The following is a 14,076-nucleotide window of genomic DNA, read 5'->3' on the forward strand; positions in this document are numbered from 1 at the left end:
CTTGGGGCAAGACCTACCAAGTATGAGCCACTGCACTCATTAGGCCTAACACTCTGCCAAGTCTGTGCACATCGTGTTCTTGCTAACAAAAGAGTTTATTCCACCTTGAATTGTGTGATTTATTGCCGGCTCACTCTTGTCACCTGAGCAGCTTCTTCCTCCACTTCCAACATGTCCTGTACCCCTTTCCTCACCTCTGACTGCTCAGGCTCTTCCCCATCCACCAGCCCAGGCTCCTGCCTCTTGGGCGACATACAACCCCATAAATAACTGCCCCCCATCTCCTGGGTCAGCCTCCAACCCCCCTGCCACACACTCATCAGAGCCCTGATAGCCCATGACAGTGGCTTGATCTCCCTCTAACGTGTTGGCTACAATCAAACCCATTGCAGAAATGTTCTTCGGAAAGTCAGGTGAATCTTAATACAAGCTCTCTTGATCCTCAGGAAAACAGACGGCATAGAGCAGGGGTCAGCAAGGTTTATCTTGTCTGGGCCGGATCGATTCCATGGAGATCCCTCCATGGGCTGGATCACACACGATTTCTGGTGCCACGGAAGTGAGTCCCTGCACTGCGCTGCACTGGTTTAGCGCAGCGCGTGAGCGGGCAACTTGGTTCGGGGGCAGCTCGGGGACTGGTCAAACGACCTCCGCAGGCTGCTTCCAGCCCATGGGCCTTAGGTTGCTGACCCCTGGCATAGAGCTTGCGGTGTTGTGAGAGTACCAGGCTCTCAATCTGACTTCTTTGGGTTTAGGCAATCTGGCTACTATGGGCTTTTCACTGCCGAGCAAGGCTATATCGAAGGATAGGTATTTCTTTGGAATGTTAATCCTGGCAAAAATGTCTCAACAGTTGCATACAACCAATCCTTTGCTTGCAGTACTTTTTTTTTTTGTGACGTCCTAGTTAGAAATGTTTATCTCCTGGCAACCTTCTGCATTGCTCTTATTCTTTCTGGCAATTTTCTTAAGCAGATGGTTTGGCATGCAGCATTTAATGAGGCATCAAGATCCAAGCCGTTGTGGCTTCCTCTAGTTTTTCAGAATATTCCCAAGAGTGCCTTGTGGAACCAAGACCTGAAAATGAAGGGCCTGCCTCTTTCTTTCTTTCTTTCTTTCTTTCTTTCTTTCTTTCTTTCTTTCTTTCATAAATCCAGTGCATTTTCCTCATCTCCCTGCCCCATTTCAAGCACCCATCCAGACAAACAGGCTGAAATCCACCCCCGATGGTTCTGTCTGCCACAGAGGTAGAGAATCTTTTTGGCTCCACTGGCCAAATACCTATGAGGACCAGCATGCCAAATATGGCAGGTGGGCTGGGTTATACACCTGTCAATCACTTGACGTCAGAATGATGTCAGGTGCAGGGTGCTTTGAAGTCTTAGGAACTGCAATATGAACTATGGGAGTTGTCATTCTGTGAGGAGAATAGAGGACTCCTAACAATTCTCAGCACCCTTGAGAGTTGTTAGAAGTCCCATATTCCCCTCACAAAACTGCAATTCCCAGAGTTCCATGGGAAGAGGGATTGACTGTTAAACCACTCTGGGAATTGCAGCTCTATGAGGGGAATTGTGGTCTCCTAACAATTCACAGTACTGCAGTTCCCTTCTGCCATTGCACCCAGGATTCGTTGGGCAAAGCCATGACTGTTTAAAGCAGTATAGAATCATAGAATTGTAGCGTTGGAAGGGACCCTGGGGGTCTTGTAGTCCAACGTTTCCGAGCACAATTCAAAGTGTTGGTGGTGACTTTTAAAGCCCTAAACGGCCTCGGTCCTGTATACCTGAAGGAGCGTTTCCACCCCCATCATTCAGCCCGGACACTGAGGTCCAGCGCCGAGGGCCTTCTGGCGGTTCCCTCATTGTGAGAAGTGAGGTTCTAGGGAACCAGACAGAGGGCCTTCTCGGTAGTGGTGCCCACCCTGTGGAATGCCCTCCCTTCAGATGTGAAGGAAATCAGCAGCTATCTTATCTTTAAATGACATCTGAAGGCAGCCCTGTTTAGGGAAATTTTTCATATTTAATGCTGTATTGTTTTTAACACTCGACTGGGAGCCGCCCAGAGTGGCTGAGGAAACTCAGCCAGATGGGTGGGGTATATTATTATTATTATTATTATTATTATTATTATTATTACTACTACTACTACTACTACTACTACAACCCCCTGCAGTGCGGGAATATGCAGCTGTCCCATATGGGGATCAAACCTGCAACCTTGGCATTATCAGCACCACGCTCTAGCCAACTGCGCCATCAAGGCTGATAAATAGTGCATTAAATGTATATAGAGCACAGATGAGGCCTAGGTGAACAGCAGAATTCAGGTCAGAACCAAAGAAGAAGTCTCTAGCAGCAACAGAAAGCAAGTCAGAACTTGGGGCTGCAGATTAACAAAAAGGCTAGGTTTGGGAGGGAGGAGGAAATTAGCAAAGACAAGTTCAAGTTCTCAGTTTCTGCTACCTCAACAGCCAATGCATGATGCAGGAGACAGGAAAGGGACGCTATCTCCTCCTTTCCCCCCAAATCTTAGGACATGAGCATATAGGGCAGAGATGCAGAGCCTGTGTCCTTCCAGATGTTGGGTTTCAACTCCCCCATGATCACTGGCCATGTTGGTCCAGTAACATATGGAGGTCTTTCTGCACCCTCTCCCCCCGATCTAGGGGACGTGGTCTACCTCTGAATATATAGAGAAGGAATAACTGGCATGTGGCGCTCCAAGTGTTTTTGGACTCTGATGCAAGTCAGCCCCATCCAGCATGGCCAATGCTCAGAGATGTTGGGGATTTTAAGCCACAACATATGGGGGGCAGACCCACCAGAGGGCACCAGAGGAGAGTAATATCGCCATAGCTGCTACCCACTGCTCAGGCTTCCAATATCTCTCTGAATGAAGTCCCAGCCTTCGTCCTGAATGCCAAGGCATGACCTCATTAACATATATCCCTCCTCTGACTGTAAAAAGGTAAAGGGACCCCTGACCATTAGGTCCAGTCATGGCTGGCTCTGGGGTTGCGGTGCTCACCTCGCTTTATTGGCCAAGGGAGCCAGAGTACACCTTCCCGGTCATGTGGCCAGCATGACTAAGCCGCTTCTGGTGAACCAGAGCAGCGCACGGAAACACCATTTACCTTCCCGCCGGAGCAGTACCTATTTATCTACTTGCACTTTGACATGCTTTCGAACTGCTAGCTTGGCAGGAGCAGGGACCGAGCAACAGGAGCTCACTCTGTCGCGGGGATTCGAACCGCCGACCTTCTGATCAGCAAGTCCTAGGCTCTGTGGTTTAACCCACAGCGCCAACCGCGTCTCTCCTCTGACTGTAGTCTCTAGTAAATGGCAACATCTTGCCTTGTCTTCTGATTTAGGTAATTTGGCAAGTACAGCCAAGCTTGCCTGCGGTGCTCAGATCTTTGCAGTATTTCTTTGATGTTTTTTCTTTCTTTCCAGGAAATCACTGACCCTTTCAGGATGCAATATATATATATATAACGAATATTTGTCACAGATCAGAACAAAATCAAGATATTGCTTGTCCTTTACACACACAAACATCTCTTTCCCAAAGAGCTTTCAGATTTTGCTTTCCATATTTTCCACCCTGCTCATTTTTATATCCATCCTGCTCCATCACACCCAATCTCATTGCTCTAATCAGTCTCCTTTTGGTTACAGGAACATCACTGCCTTAGAATTAAGATCCTAGGGGACTGCTACTACTGCGTATCCGGGCTCCCGGAACCTCGCCAAGACCATGCTCATTGTTGCGTTGAAATGGGACTCAGCATGATCAAAACAATCAGGTAATTTGTTTTCCTCCTCTCATTTCTTCTGCCGCCATCACACTGTGCCTCAGTCTGTGATGTGCTGGCTCCTTGTTGCAAGACAGCAGAATAGCCTCAAAGTCTCTCATGCTGCTTTGTTGTGTTCTTTTGGGTACCAGTGAGCTGAGATTCCCTCCCCATTTTCAATGGACTATTCATCACACACACACAGAGGACAAATTTGGCTTGATCGGGGGGGGGGGGGGGAGAAGTTCCTGAAATTGCTTCTTCCCCATTCCTGCTCCTGCTGCACCGGGGAAGAGACAGTGCAGCGCTCGTGGTTTGTTTTTCTCCAAGCAAACAATATGCAGAAGGCAGTCTCTGGTTTGTTTCCTCCTGGTATGAGAGAGAAGCAAAGCACCCATGATATCAACAGTGTGCATCAAGACACGGGTCATTCACTTTGAAGTGTGAACCAGGCCAGTGATGTTTCCTAGATGAGGCAAACCCTCCAAGTGACGCTATTTCCCAGGGATGTCCCTGATTTGGAGAAGCTGTCCCAGTTTCTGATTTGATCCCAGAATGTCCCACTTTTCCTTAAAGGTAAAGGGACCCCCTGACTGTTAGGTCCAGTCGCGGATGCCTCTGGGGTTGCGGCGCTCATCTCGCTTTACTGGCCGAGGAAGCCGCCATACAGCTTCCGGGTCATGTGGCCAGCATGACTAAGCCGCTTCTGGCGAACCAGAGCAGCACACAGAAACGCCATATACCTTCCCACTGGAGGGGTACCTATTTATCTGTTGATGGATCTTAGCCAGAACCTGTTGAATATAGCAGAGCATATGCAGACTGTCCAGAAGCAGGAACAAGACGCTGCTACTAGTAACTTGGTTACTTATAGGTTAATTATTTACAGCAGAATCACAAGTTACTATATACAGGATACAGACACGGATCTTAACTCTCTCACAGAACAAACTCCAACGACCTCTCAAACCACATGCTGACCAACCAACTAACCAACTAACCAACCAAGCAGGAAGGTCATGAGTCATCATGCTTATGTGGAGACCTTGACCAATAGCAGAGTTGTATCCAAGGTTCCATATCTCTAGGCAGAATAACTCCCTCTGCTTAGTCTTCTTGGCCTTTGGCCAACTCCTTAATTGTTTCTGTGGGAAGCTGCATCAGATAGTACATAGGCAAAATCCCAGCATTATCTACTTGCACTTTGACATGCTTTCAAACTGCTAGGTTGGCAGGAGCAGGGACAGAGCAACGGGAGCTCACCCCATCGTGGAGATTCAAACCACCAACCTTCTGATCGGCAAGCCCTAGGCTCTGTGGTCTAGACCGCAGCACCGCCCGCGCTGTCCCTATTTCCATCAGAGAAATGTTGCAGGCTATGGAGTTATCCGACCCCAGAGCCTTCTGAAGGCAGTCCTGTATAGAGAAGTTTTAAAAAAAATGTTCCATATTTATTATGTTTTTTCTATATGTTTGAAGCTGCCCAGAGTGGCTGGGGCAACATAGTAAGATGGGTGGGGTATAAATAGTAAAATCATCATTAGGGAATGGGACGTCCCTGTTTTCATTGGAGAAATGTTGGAGGTTATAGGTGAGGGACTCAGCAGGTATCATTTAAGCATGGCAGGTTCAGATGCAAATTGATCCTTCAGGTATTTATACCTGTGTCTCCACCCCCATCGTTCAGCCTGGACACTGAGATCCAGCGCCGAGGGCCTTCTGGCAGTTCCCTCAATGCAAGAAGTGAGGTTACAGGGAACCAGACAGAGGGCCTTCTCGGTAGTGGCGCCCACCCTGTGGAACACCCTCCCTTCACATGTGAAGGAAATAAGCAGTTATCCTATCTTTAAAAGACATCTGAAAGCAGCCCTGTTTAGGGAAGTTTTTAATATTTAATGCTGTACTGTTTTAACATTTCATTGGGAGCCGCCAAGAGTGGGGAGACTCAGCCAGATGGGTGGGGTATAAATAATAAATTATTATTATTATTATTATTATTATTATTATTATTATTATTATCCCTAAGAAATTTGAGGCTCAAGGGAGACAAGGACAGCTGTTTATTCTGTGTCTGCTCTTCTCCCTGGTAAGCAGGGATTTCCCCCATGGAAAGCAATGTGATTTCCATAGCAGTGGTTCAACGCTAACAAGGCCTTGCTTTGACACTTGATGAACTTACCCAAATAACAGAAAGCCAGAGGATGCTTTGAGGTTGCCACAACTTCATAGTTGGAGAAAGGCTCTTTCCACATGCTGTTCTTCATTGCTGCTTGACACATTTCAGGGCTAGGCCTTGATCTACAAAACAGCTTTCTGGAGCTCACCTCATATTCTCACAACCACATTTTTATCCTCCTGCCTCTATTATTTATGATTAGAAGTTTCCAAAAAAAAAAAATTAAAAAATTCCAGCAAGTAATATTATGAATTTTTTTAAAAAAAAAAGTAGAAACCTTTGTACAAAGCTATTAATTGCTTGAAACAGGAGGTAAGTTGAGGGAACTTCTTAATTAAACCAATTGTGGGTGCTATAATAAATATCCCTGCTCTGGTTTCTATGGAGAAAAGTTCAGCAAGGTTAATGGAGCTTGTAGCTTCTTCCATCCAAATATCCTCCATCAGTCTTTTTTCTTTTCTTTTATGTTCCTGTTAGATAGCAGTAATGTGTGTACCACCAGACCGTGCAATGCAATTAAGTGTTCCTGTGATAATCCACGTTGCAGAGTTATTTTTCTGCTGCTTATATTTTCCGCTAATAGTGTTAGGTGTTAATTGTATGAACCTAGCAAAAAAAGGTGTGTAATTTAAAGTCCCCTTTACTGCCATCAGATATACACTTCAGTTTTAATTCTGCCCCATACTACAACACACTGCGGTCAGTTCCATGACCAGCACAGGCACAGTCATTTAGGATATCAAGGATTCTTTTCCTCATTGTTATGACTGAAACACAGGTGCAAGTGCAGTTGAAGTCACCCATACCACACTTGGTAATTCCTCAAGGGAATTAATTCCAGGACTGAGGAGCAATCATCACCCTTGGAATCCTGGCTTAGCACATAAATGGCCTTCAGAGAGCATCCCATGTCATGATGGAACATGACTCTTCGATCTTTCAGATAAATTTTAAGTTAAGTTTCTTTTTCAGGTATGTTAGGTCAAGAACGAAGCACGATGTCGACATGCGGATTGGAATACACTCTGGATCCGTGCTGTGTGGTGTGTTGGGTCTACGGAAGTGGCAGTTTGATGTCTGGTCCTGGGATGTTGATATTGCAAACAAACTCGAGTCAGGTGGAATCCCTGGGTAAGTGTCTGCTTGCATTAGTCTACAATCTAGGGCTGGAGCAATTTGTTTTGAGTCGTGTGTCCTTGAAGCATCATGACATAAATGCCGCCATTTTGAATTCTGCTCAGTCAGATCCACGTGGAATCAAGATGGCTGCCTCTGTTTACATCTATTGGAGAGAGGCAAAATGGTATTGGGCTTGTTTGTCTGCTTACTGCCTGAACTGGTGCTTTATGCCACCACTGTCACTGAGTGGTGAGCAGGCTGATGTCTCCAAAGGCAGTGCCTAAGATAGCCTGACAGCCCAACATGTATAGCTTTAAAAGTGGAAAGGACATAGAACACAGTCATGGTTGTTAGTAGCCATTAAAAGCCTTGTCCACCTAGAATTTATCTAACCCTCTTTTAAAGCCATCCAAATTGTTGGCCATCACTGTCTACCATGGGCGCATGTTCCATAGTTTAACTTTGTCCCTGACCATTTGCCATGCCGGCTGGGACCGAATGGAGCTGTCAGGGAACTGCCATCGGAAGGACAGGAGGTGCAGAGGCTCAATGAGGTTGAAAGAGGTGTTGCAGCTGAAGAGGGAACCAGTAGGGGGCGAGCAGTAACTCCAAGGGAAAGTGAGTCGGAGGGATGGCTCAGAGACGGTTCCAGCGAAAACAGTGGAGAGGTCTCAGGACCTCCTATAGGGACACCCACTCCTCGCCGGAAACTGTCACGCAGGGAGGCCAGGAGACGTGTTTCCATTAAGGAGCTTTTATGTTGGAAGCGTTTCCGAAAACAACCACTTTCGGATTCTGCCAGCGATTGACGCAACCATGCAGGAGGGGCTCCGTCACAGGCAGAGGTTTGAAAACCTGGTCAAACTCTGAGGGATCTGGATTTTACACACAAGCAGCTTATCATCCCATCACAGCAATCCGAAAATCTTCGAAAGCCAGCTTGTGCAGGCAAAGGCATCATGAGTGAACCAGCCGGAACCGGAGGAGCAGGAGCAGCTGGAGGAGGTCCAAGCCTGGAAGAAAGGTACAGGGCGTTGGAGCTCCAGCTTGCCATGCAAACGGCGAGGCTTGAGGAGAGGAGGGCTGAGGATGCAGAAAAGGGAAAGGAGAAAACCACCTCGCTCGCCAGAAAGGTACCGGGGTTGGTGCAGAAATTTGGGGGGGACCCCAGAAGTTATCATGCCTTTAGAACTGAAATGCAGTACGCTCTCAACCTGCAGTATGATGACTTCCCTGACGAGGAGTCGCGAGTGGCTTTTGTTATTGGCCATCTCGAATCGGGGGCGAAGGACTGGGTTAGACCCTTGATGGCAGTGAATAATGAGATCCTAAAGGACACAAGGAAGTTTTTTCGTGCCATGGATCTGATGTTTTCCAGCGACATTGAGCAGGGAGTGGTACGAAGACAGTTAATGGCTTGCAAACAGGGGGGCCGATCTGTTCGAGAGTACTGGACTGAATTTACTATGTTAATTCATAAATTGGGGTGGGACCTATCGGCGGAACCCATTCAAATGCTTTTCGAAGAGGGGCTTTCTTCGGCCGTGAAAGATGAACTGTCCCGGGGGCCCAGGGCGGAGTCTATGGATCAGCTGACCAAATCCGCGCTGGCCATAGGAGCGCGCCAGGAAGCGAGGGCTTTGGAAAGGCAGGAAGGGAAAGGAGAACGTTGGAGGGAGCTTCGCATTCCGGACATTCCAGAGCCACCTTTCCCGCCGGCAGAGCCGATGGAAGTTGGAACAGCGCGGGTGCGCGCAGTTTCAAATCCCAGTGATGGGCGGAAGAAGGAGGGAAAGAGCGCCAAGAAATGTTATCTCTGCCAACAGCCAGGGCACTTTGCCAGAGTCTGCCCACAGAGAAAGGAGTGGCAAGGGATGGCAGGGGCTGTTGGGGGAAAAGAGGAGGAGAGCAAGGAGCAAGTAAAAGCCAACGCCTGGCTGCCACCGTCGGGGCACAGCAGCCAGGCCAAAGAGCAGTGAAAGTGCCCACGCCAGAACCACCCAGACCCGCTTTAGTGATAGAGGTGTCTCTAGAGTTGCCAAACGGGCACCCGCTACAGATCAAGGCGCTTTTGGATTCAGGCAGCTCCTGTAATTTTATGAGTAAGGAGTTTGCAGCTGAGCATCAGATACAGACTATCCCTTTAAGTAACCCCTTGCAGGTGACCACGATTGATGGCAGAGAACTGCTGGGAGGAGAAGTTAGCCAACAGACTGTCCCGATGATAATGAGGGTGGCAAGGCACACTGAACAGATAGCGTTTAATGTGGCCACCTTGGGAGGAGCTCCCATCATTTTGGGGATGAGCTGGCTGGCACTACACAATCCACTAGTGGGTTGGCATCAGAGGGTGGTCTCCTTTGGGTCAGCGCATTGCCTAGAACACTGCAAGCAGGGGAAGGTTCCGGGAGGAGCCAGAGTCGCCCTAGCCGGAATGGAAGTAATGGATAAAGGGAAGGTGCCCCCGCAATACGCAGATCTCAGCGACGTGTTCAGCGAGAAGGAAGCTGACCAACTACCCCCGCATAGACCCTTTGACTGTCAAATCAATTTACTCCCTGGGGCACAGCTTCCTGTAGGCAAGTTGTACGCCATGTCAGACAGAGAAATGCAGGAGCTAAGGGAGTTCATTGACAAGAACCTGAAGAGAGGTTTCATCAGAGAGTCCAGAGCGGTGGGAGGTAGCCCAGTGTTTTTTTGTGGATAAAAAAAACACGGATAAGCCGAGACTGGTGTGTGACTTCAGGGGGTTAAACGCAGTGTCAGAACCTTTGGCCTTTCCAATGCCCAGGATTGATGACATTTTGACCAGGGTACGGAAGGGAAAGATTTTTACAAAGCTGGACCTAAGGGGGGCGTACAATCTGATACGTATAAGGAAAGGGGATGAATGGAAAACCACCATGTTCACCCCTTTAGGGGCATTTGAATATTTAGTTATGCCATTTGGATTACAAGCAGGGTCGGCGTGCTTCCAAGCTTTTATGAACCACGTACTGGGGCCTTTGCTGTACAAGAATTGTGTGGCCTTCCTAGATGACGTGTTGGTGTACTCTGAGAATGAGGAGCAGCATGTAAGAGACGTCAGAGAAGTGTTGAGCAGGCTGCAGGCCAACCGGCTGTGGGTGAAGCTGGAGAAGTGTCAGTTTCATACCAAGGAGGTGGAGTTTCTGGGGTACCGCCTGTCCGACAAGGGATTGGCCATGGACCCCGGCAAGGTCCAGGCAGTACTGGAATGGAAAACACCCAAAACAAAGAAGGATGTGCAGAGGTTCCTAGGGTTTGGGAACTTTTATCGTAAGTTCATTCGAAACTTTGCCCACCTGACGGCGCCCATTACGGACTGTCTCAGCAGTAAAAAGAAATTCGTTTGGACTGAGGAGGCGGAGCGAGCCTTTGAGGAACTGAAAAGGGCCTTCGCCTCGGAGGAGCAACTTCTGCATGTGGACTTACAAAAAAAGATGAGGGTCGAAACAGACGCATCAGACCGAGCCATAGGGGCGGTGCTTCTTCTGCAGCCAGGGAAGGAGGAGTCAGAGTGGAGACCGTGTGCCTTTTTTTCGCGGAAACTGAACAAATCCGAGAGGAATTACACGGTGTATGACCGAGAACTTATGGCTATTCATGAGGCCTTCCGGAAATGGAGGCACCTGCTAATTGGCGCACAACATAAGGTGCAAGTGTGCACTGACCACAAGAATCTAGAGTATTGGAGAACGGCACGAGTGCTCAACCAACGGCAGTTGAGATGGGCTCAGGAGTTCTCCAAATTTAACTTTGAGATTTGTTACGTGCCAGGCCCAGAGAACGTTAGGGCGGACGCTCTCTCACGGAAACCTGAATATTTGGAGGGGGAGGGAGCACCCGAAGAAAGACATGTCATTCCAGAGGACCGCTGGGTGTGTGGGGCGGCATTGGTGGGGCAAAGAGAACTGGTAGAGGGAACGGAGAATGATGAATACGCCCAGGACAAACTCAGGGGTCTCAGGAGGGAGGGAGACAAACCCGGAGGTTTTGAGGAGAAAAACGGGGCGTTGTATTACAAGGGAGCGTTATATATACCTGAAGGAGATTTGAGAGAGAAGGTACTCAAGCAGCTGCACGATAGCCCCACAGCAGGGCATTTTGGGCAACACAAAACCATGTGGCTGGTTACCAGGGAATTTTGGTGGCCCAAGGTCAGGGAAGATGTGCGGGAGTATGTGAGAGGGTGTGACCAATGCCAGCGAGCCAAAGGGGAGAGGCGGGCGCCGGCAGGGTTATTAGAACCGCTACCCACACCTGAAAGACCATGGGAAGCAGTGGCAATAGATTTTATGACTGATCTGCCAAAGTCCAGAGGGAAAACAGCCATCATGGTTGTGGTAGACCTGTTAACCAAAATGGCCCACTTTATAGCCTGCTCACATGCTGTCACAGCGGAAGAAACAGCGAAGTTGTTTGTAGAACACATCTTTAGGTTGCACGGGGCTCCATTGAGGGTGGTCTCAGACCGCGGCAAACAATTTACTTCCAGGTTCTGGAGAAAGCTCATGAGCTTGCTGCACGTGGAAGTCAATTTTTCCACTGCCCGGCACCCTGAAACCAACGGGCAGGCGGAGAGAGCAAATGGCATACTCCAACAATATCTGAGGTGTTATGTCAATGACAGAGAGAATGACTGGGCCGAAAAGTTGGCGCTGGCAGAGTTTGCCTACAATAATGCAGAGAATGTGTCCACAGGGATGAGCCCCTTTTTGGCTAATTACGGGTGTCATCCCAGGGCATTCCCAGGGGATGGAGGGGAGAGATGGAGCGTCCCAGCGGCCGAACATTTTGTAGAAGAGATGGAAGCGATCCATCATCAGCTCCAGCTCAACTTAGAAAGGGCCAAGGCACAATATAAGGAGCAGGCAGACAAGAACAGAAGGGAAGGTGAGGCCATAAGGGTGGGGGATCAGGTGTGGCTGTCCACCCAAGGGTTGCCGTTCAAAGGGGGGTGTAAGAAGTTGAGACCCAGAAGATTGGGACCCTTTGAGGTCATTCAGCAGGTCAACCCAGTGGCTTTCAAACTCCGGTTACCCAACCACATGAAATTGCACCCAGTGTTCCACAGGTCGTTACTGTCACCATACAGGGGGGGACGTGAAGGGGAGCACACCAGGGGACCAGCCTTGGAAGAGAGGGAACGCAGCAACCATGTAGCGGAAATCCTCGATTCCAGGTGGAAGGGAAATCAGGTAGAGTATTTGGTGGCGTGGGAAGGGGAACCGGAGTCAGAAAACACCTGGGTGACTGCAGGGGAGGTCAATGACGAGGTTTTAACAGAAACGTTCCACCAAAGATTCCCGAGAAAACCACAGCCGGTAGAAAGGTTTAGGAGGGAATACTTCGGCACCACCGACGAGGAAGAGGAAATGGAGGGATTCGCGGAGTCGGATTTGGAAGAGGGAATGGACTCTGATGACGAGGAATACCAAGAGACGAGGAACAGCAGCAAGTGGAGGGAAGTGTTGGAAACTACGGACGATGAGGAAGGTTCTTTCAGGGGTTTTACCTCCTCCCAGCCAGAAGGGGAGGGGACGGGAGGGGGTGAAGGGGGCCCTGGAGGGGAGGTGGATGTCAGGGAACTGCCATCGGAAGGACAGGAGGTGCAGAGGCTCAATGAGGTTGAAAGAGGTGTTGCAGCTGAAGAGGGAACCAGTAGGGGGCGAGCAGTAACTCCAAGGGAAAGTGAGTCGGAGGGATGGCTCAGAGACGGTTCCAGCGAAAACAGTGGAGAGGTCTCAGGACCTCCTATAGGGACACCCACTCCTCGCCGGAAACTGTCACGCAGGGAGGCCAGGAGACGTGTTTCCGTTAAGGAGCTTTTATGTTGGAAGCGTTTCCGAAAACAACCACTTTCGGATTCTGCCAGCGATTGACGCAACCATGCAGGAGGGGCTCCGTCACAGGCAGAGGTTTGAAAACCTGGTCAAACTCTGAGGGATCTGGATTTTACACACAAGCAGCTTATCATCCCATCACAGGAGCCCAACAACTTTTGGAGGGCTCCACACTGGCTACGCCTGCTATATTTCCTTAGATAAACTTGCTTGCTTCTTTTATCATCTGCCAACATAATGACATGGCGCTTTGCAAAACATGCCCTGCAGGCGATCTTCACACTAATATGAGGTTGTGGGTTGCTAACATGTATTTCTGATAACCTTTGCATCGCTGCATCTAAGGTGAGATGTGCACAGTTTCTTTCCACCCATCTGCCCAGTTGTTTCTTCATCCAAAGTGGCTGCACTAACTGCTGGGTACAAATGTTGTTTCTACCTGACACGGCCTATTTTTCAACACATTCCAAGAAGCACAGCTTGTTCCTTTGACAGGATAAGGCAATTGCCGTTTCTCAACAGTGACGTTGACAGCTTGCGAGAGGGAGGGAAACCTACCAGTCAAGTCCTCGTCCTCCCAGCCCATATATCAGCTACTTATCGGCCAATTTTGATTGGTATGTTTCCTCTACTTGCATGAGACAGAGATGCTCTAGGAACACTGGGAGCGCATTCTTTGCTCCTGGAAAGTCATGGCTTCTGCTCCCACCTGTATTTAGGAACAAAATCAGAAGCAGAGCCCACTCAACCTGCACATTGGTTGCCCACAACCATTATTGCCCTCCCCTTCTCCTGTTCCCCACACTCACACAAAAGACTAGCGAAGGTTGGTGCCCTAGAGAAAATGGGGCACTTCTCTACTAACCTCATCTGCACTCAACAACCCTGACTTGCCTATCTTCTGACATACAATCAGTCCAGGAGGCAGCTGTGACTATCAGCTTCCTTCTCCATAATCTCATTATTGCTGAAGTTGGCATGTTAGAATTCCTGCTCCATGATTGCAGTCATGGGATTTTTGTCTATCACATGACAGTGCATGTTTTGACTCCACAAAGTGGGAAGTGACAGAGAAAGGATGTTTGTATTACTGTGTTCCGTGAAGTGGGACTATTGTCCTT

General features: G+C 48.8%; 1 protein-coding gene across 2 annotated transcripts in view; it reads left to right on the forward strand.

The window, feature by feature from the left end:
• The window catches only part of ADCY8 (adenylate cyclase 8), a 150,809-nt gene that overhangs the window by 63,189 nt on the left and 73,544 nt on the right, over positions 1–14,076 (forward strand). For both annotated transcript variants that reach the window (XM_028736142.2, XM_028736143.2), the window contains exons 5-6: positions 3,681–3,808; positions 6,945–7,103. In XM_028736142.2, the coding sequence (XP_028591975.2) occupies positions 3,681–3,808; positions 6,945–7,103 (287 nt within the window). The remainder of the gene's footprint in view (positions 1–3,680; positions 3,809–6,944; positions 7,104–14,076) is intronic.

The sequence above is a fragment of the Podarcis muralis genome, chromosome 8 (assembly GCF_964188315.1).
Source record: "Podarcis muralis chromosome 8, rPodMur119.hap1.1, whole genome shotgun sequence".
NCBI lineage: Eukaryota > Metazoa > Chordata > Lepidosauria > Squamata > Lacertidae > Podarcis > Podarcis muralis.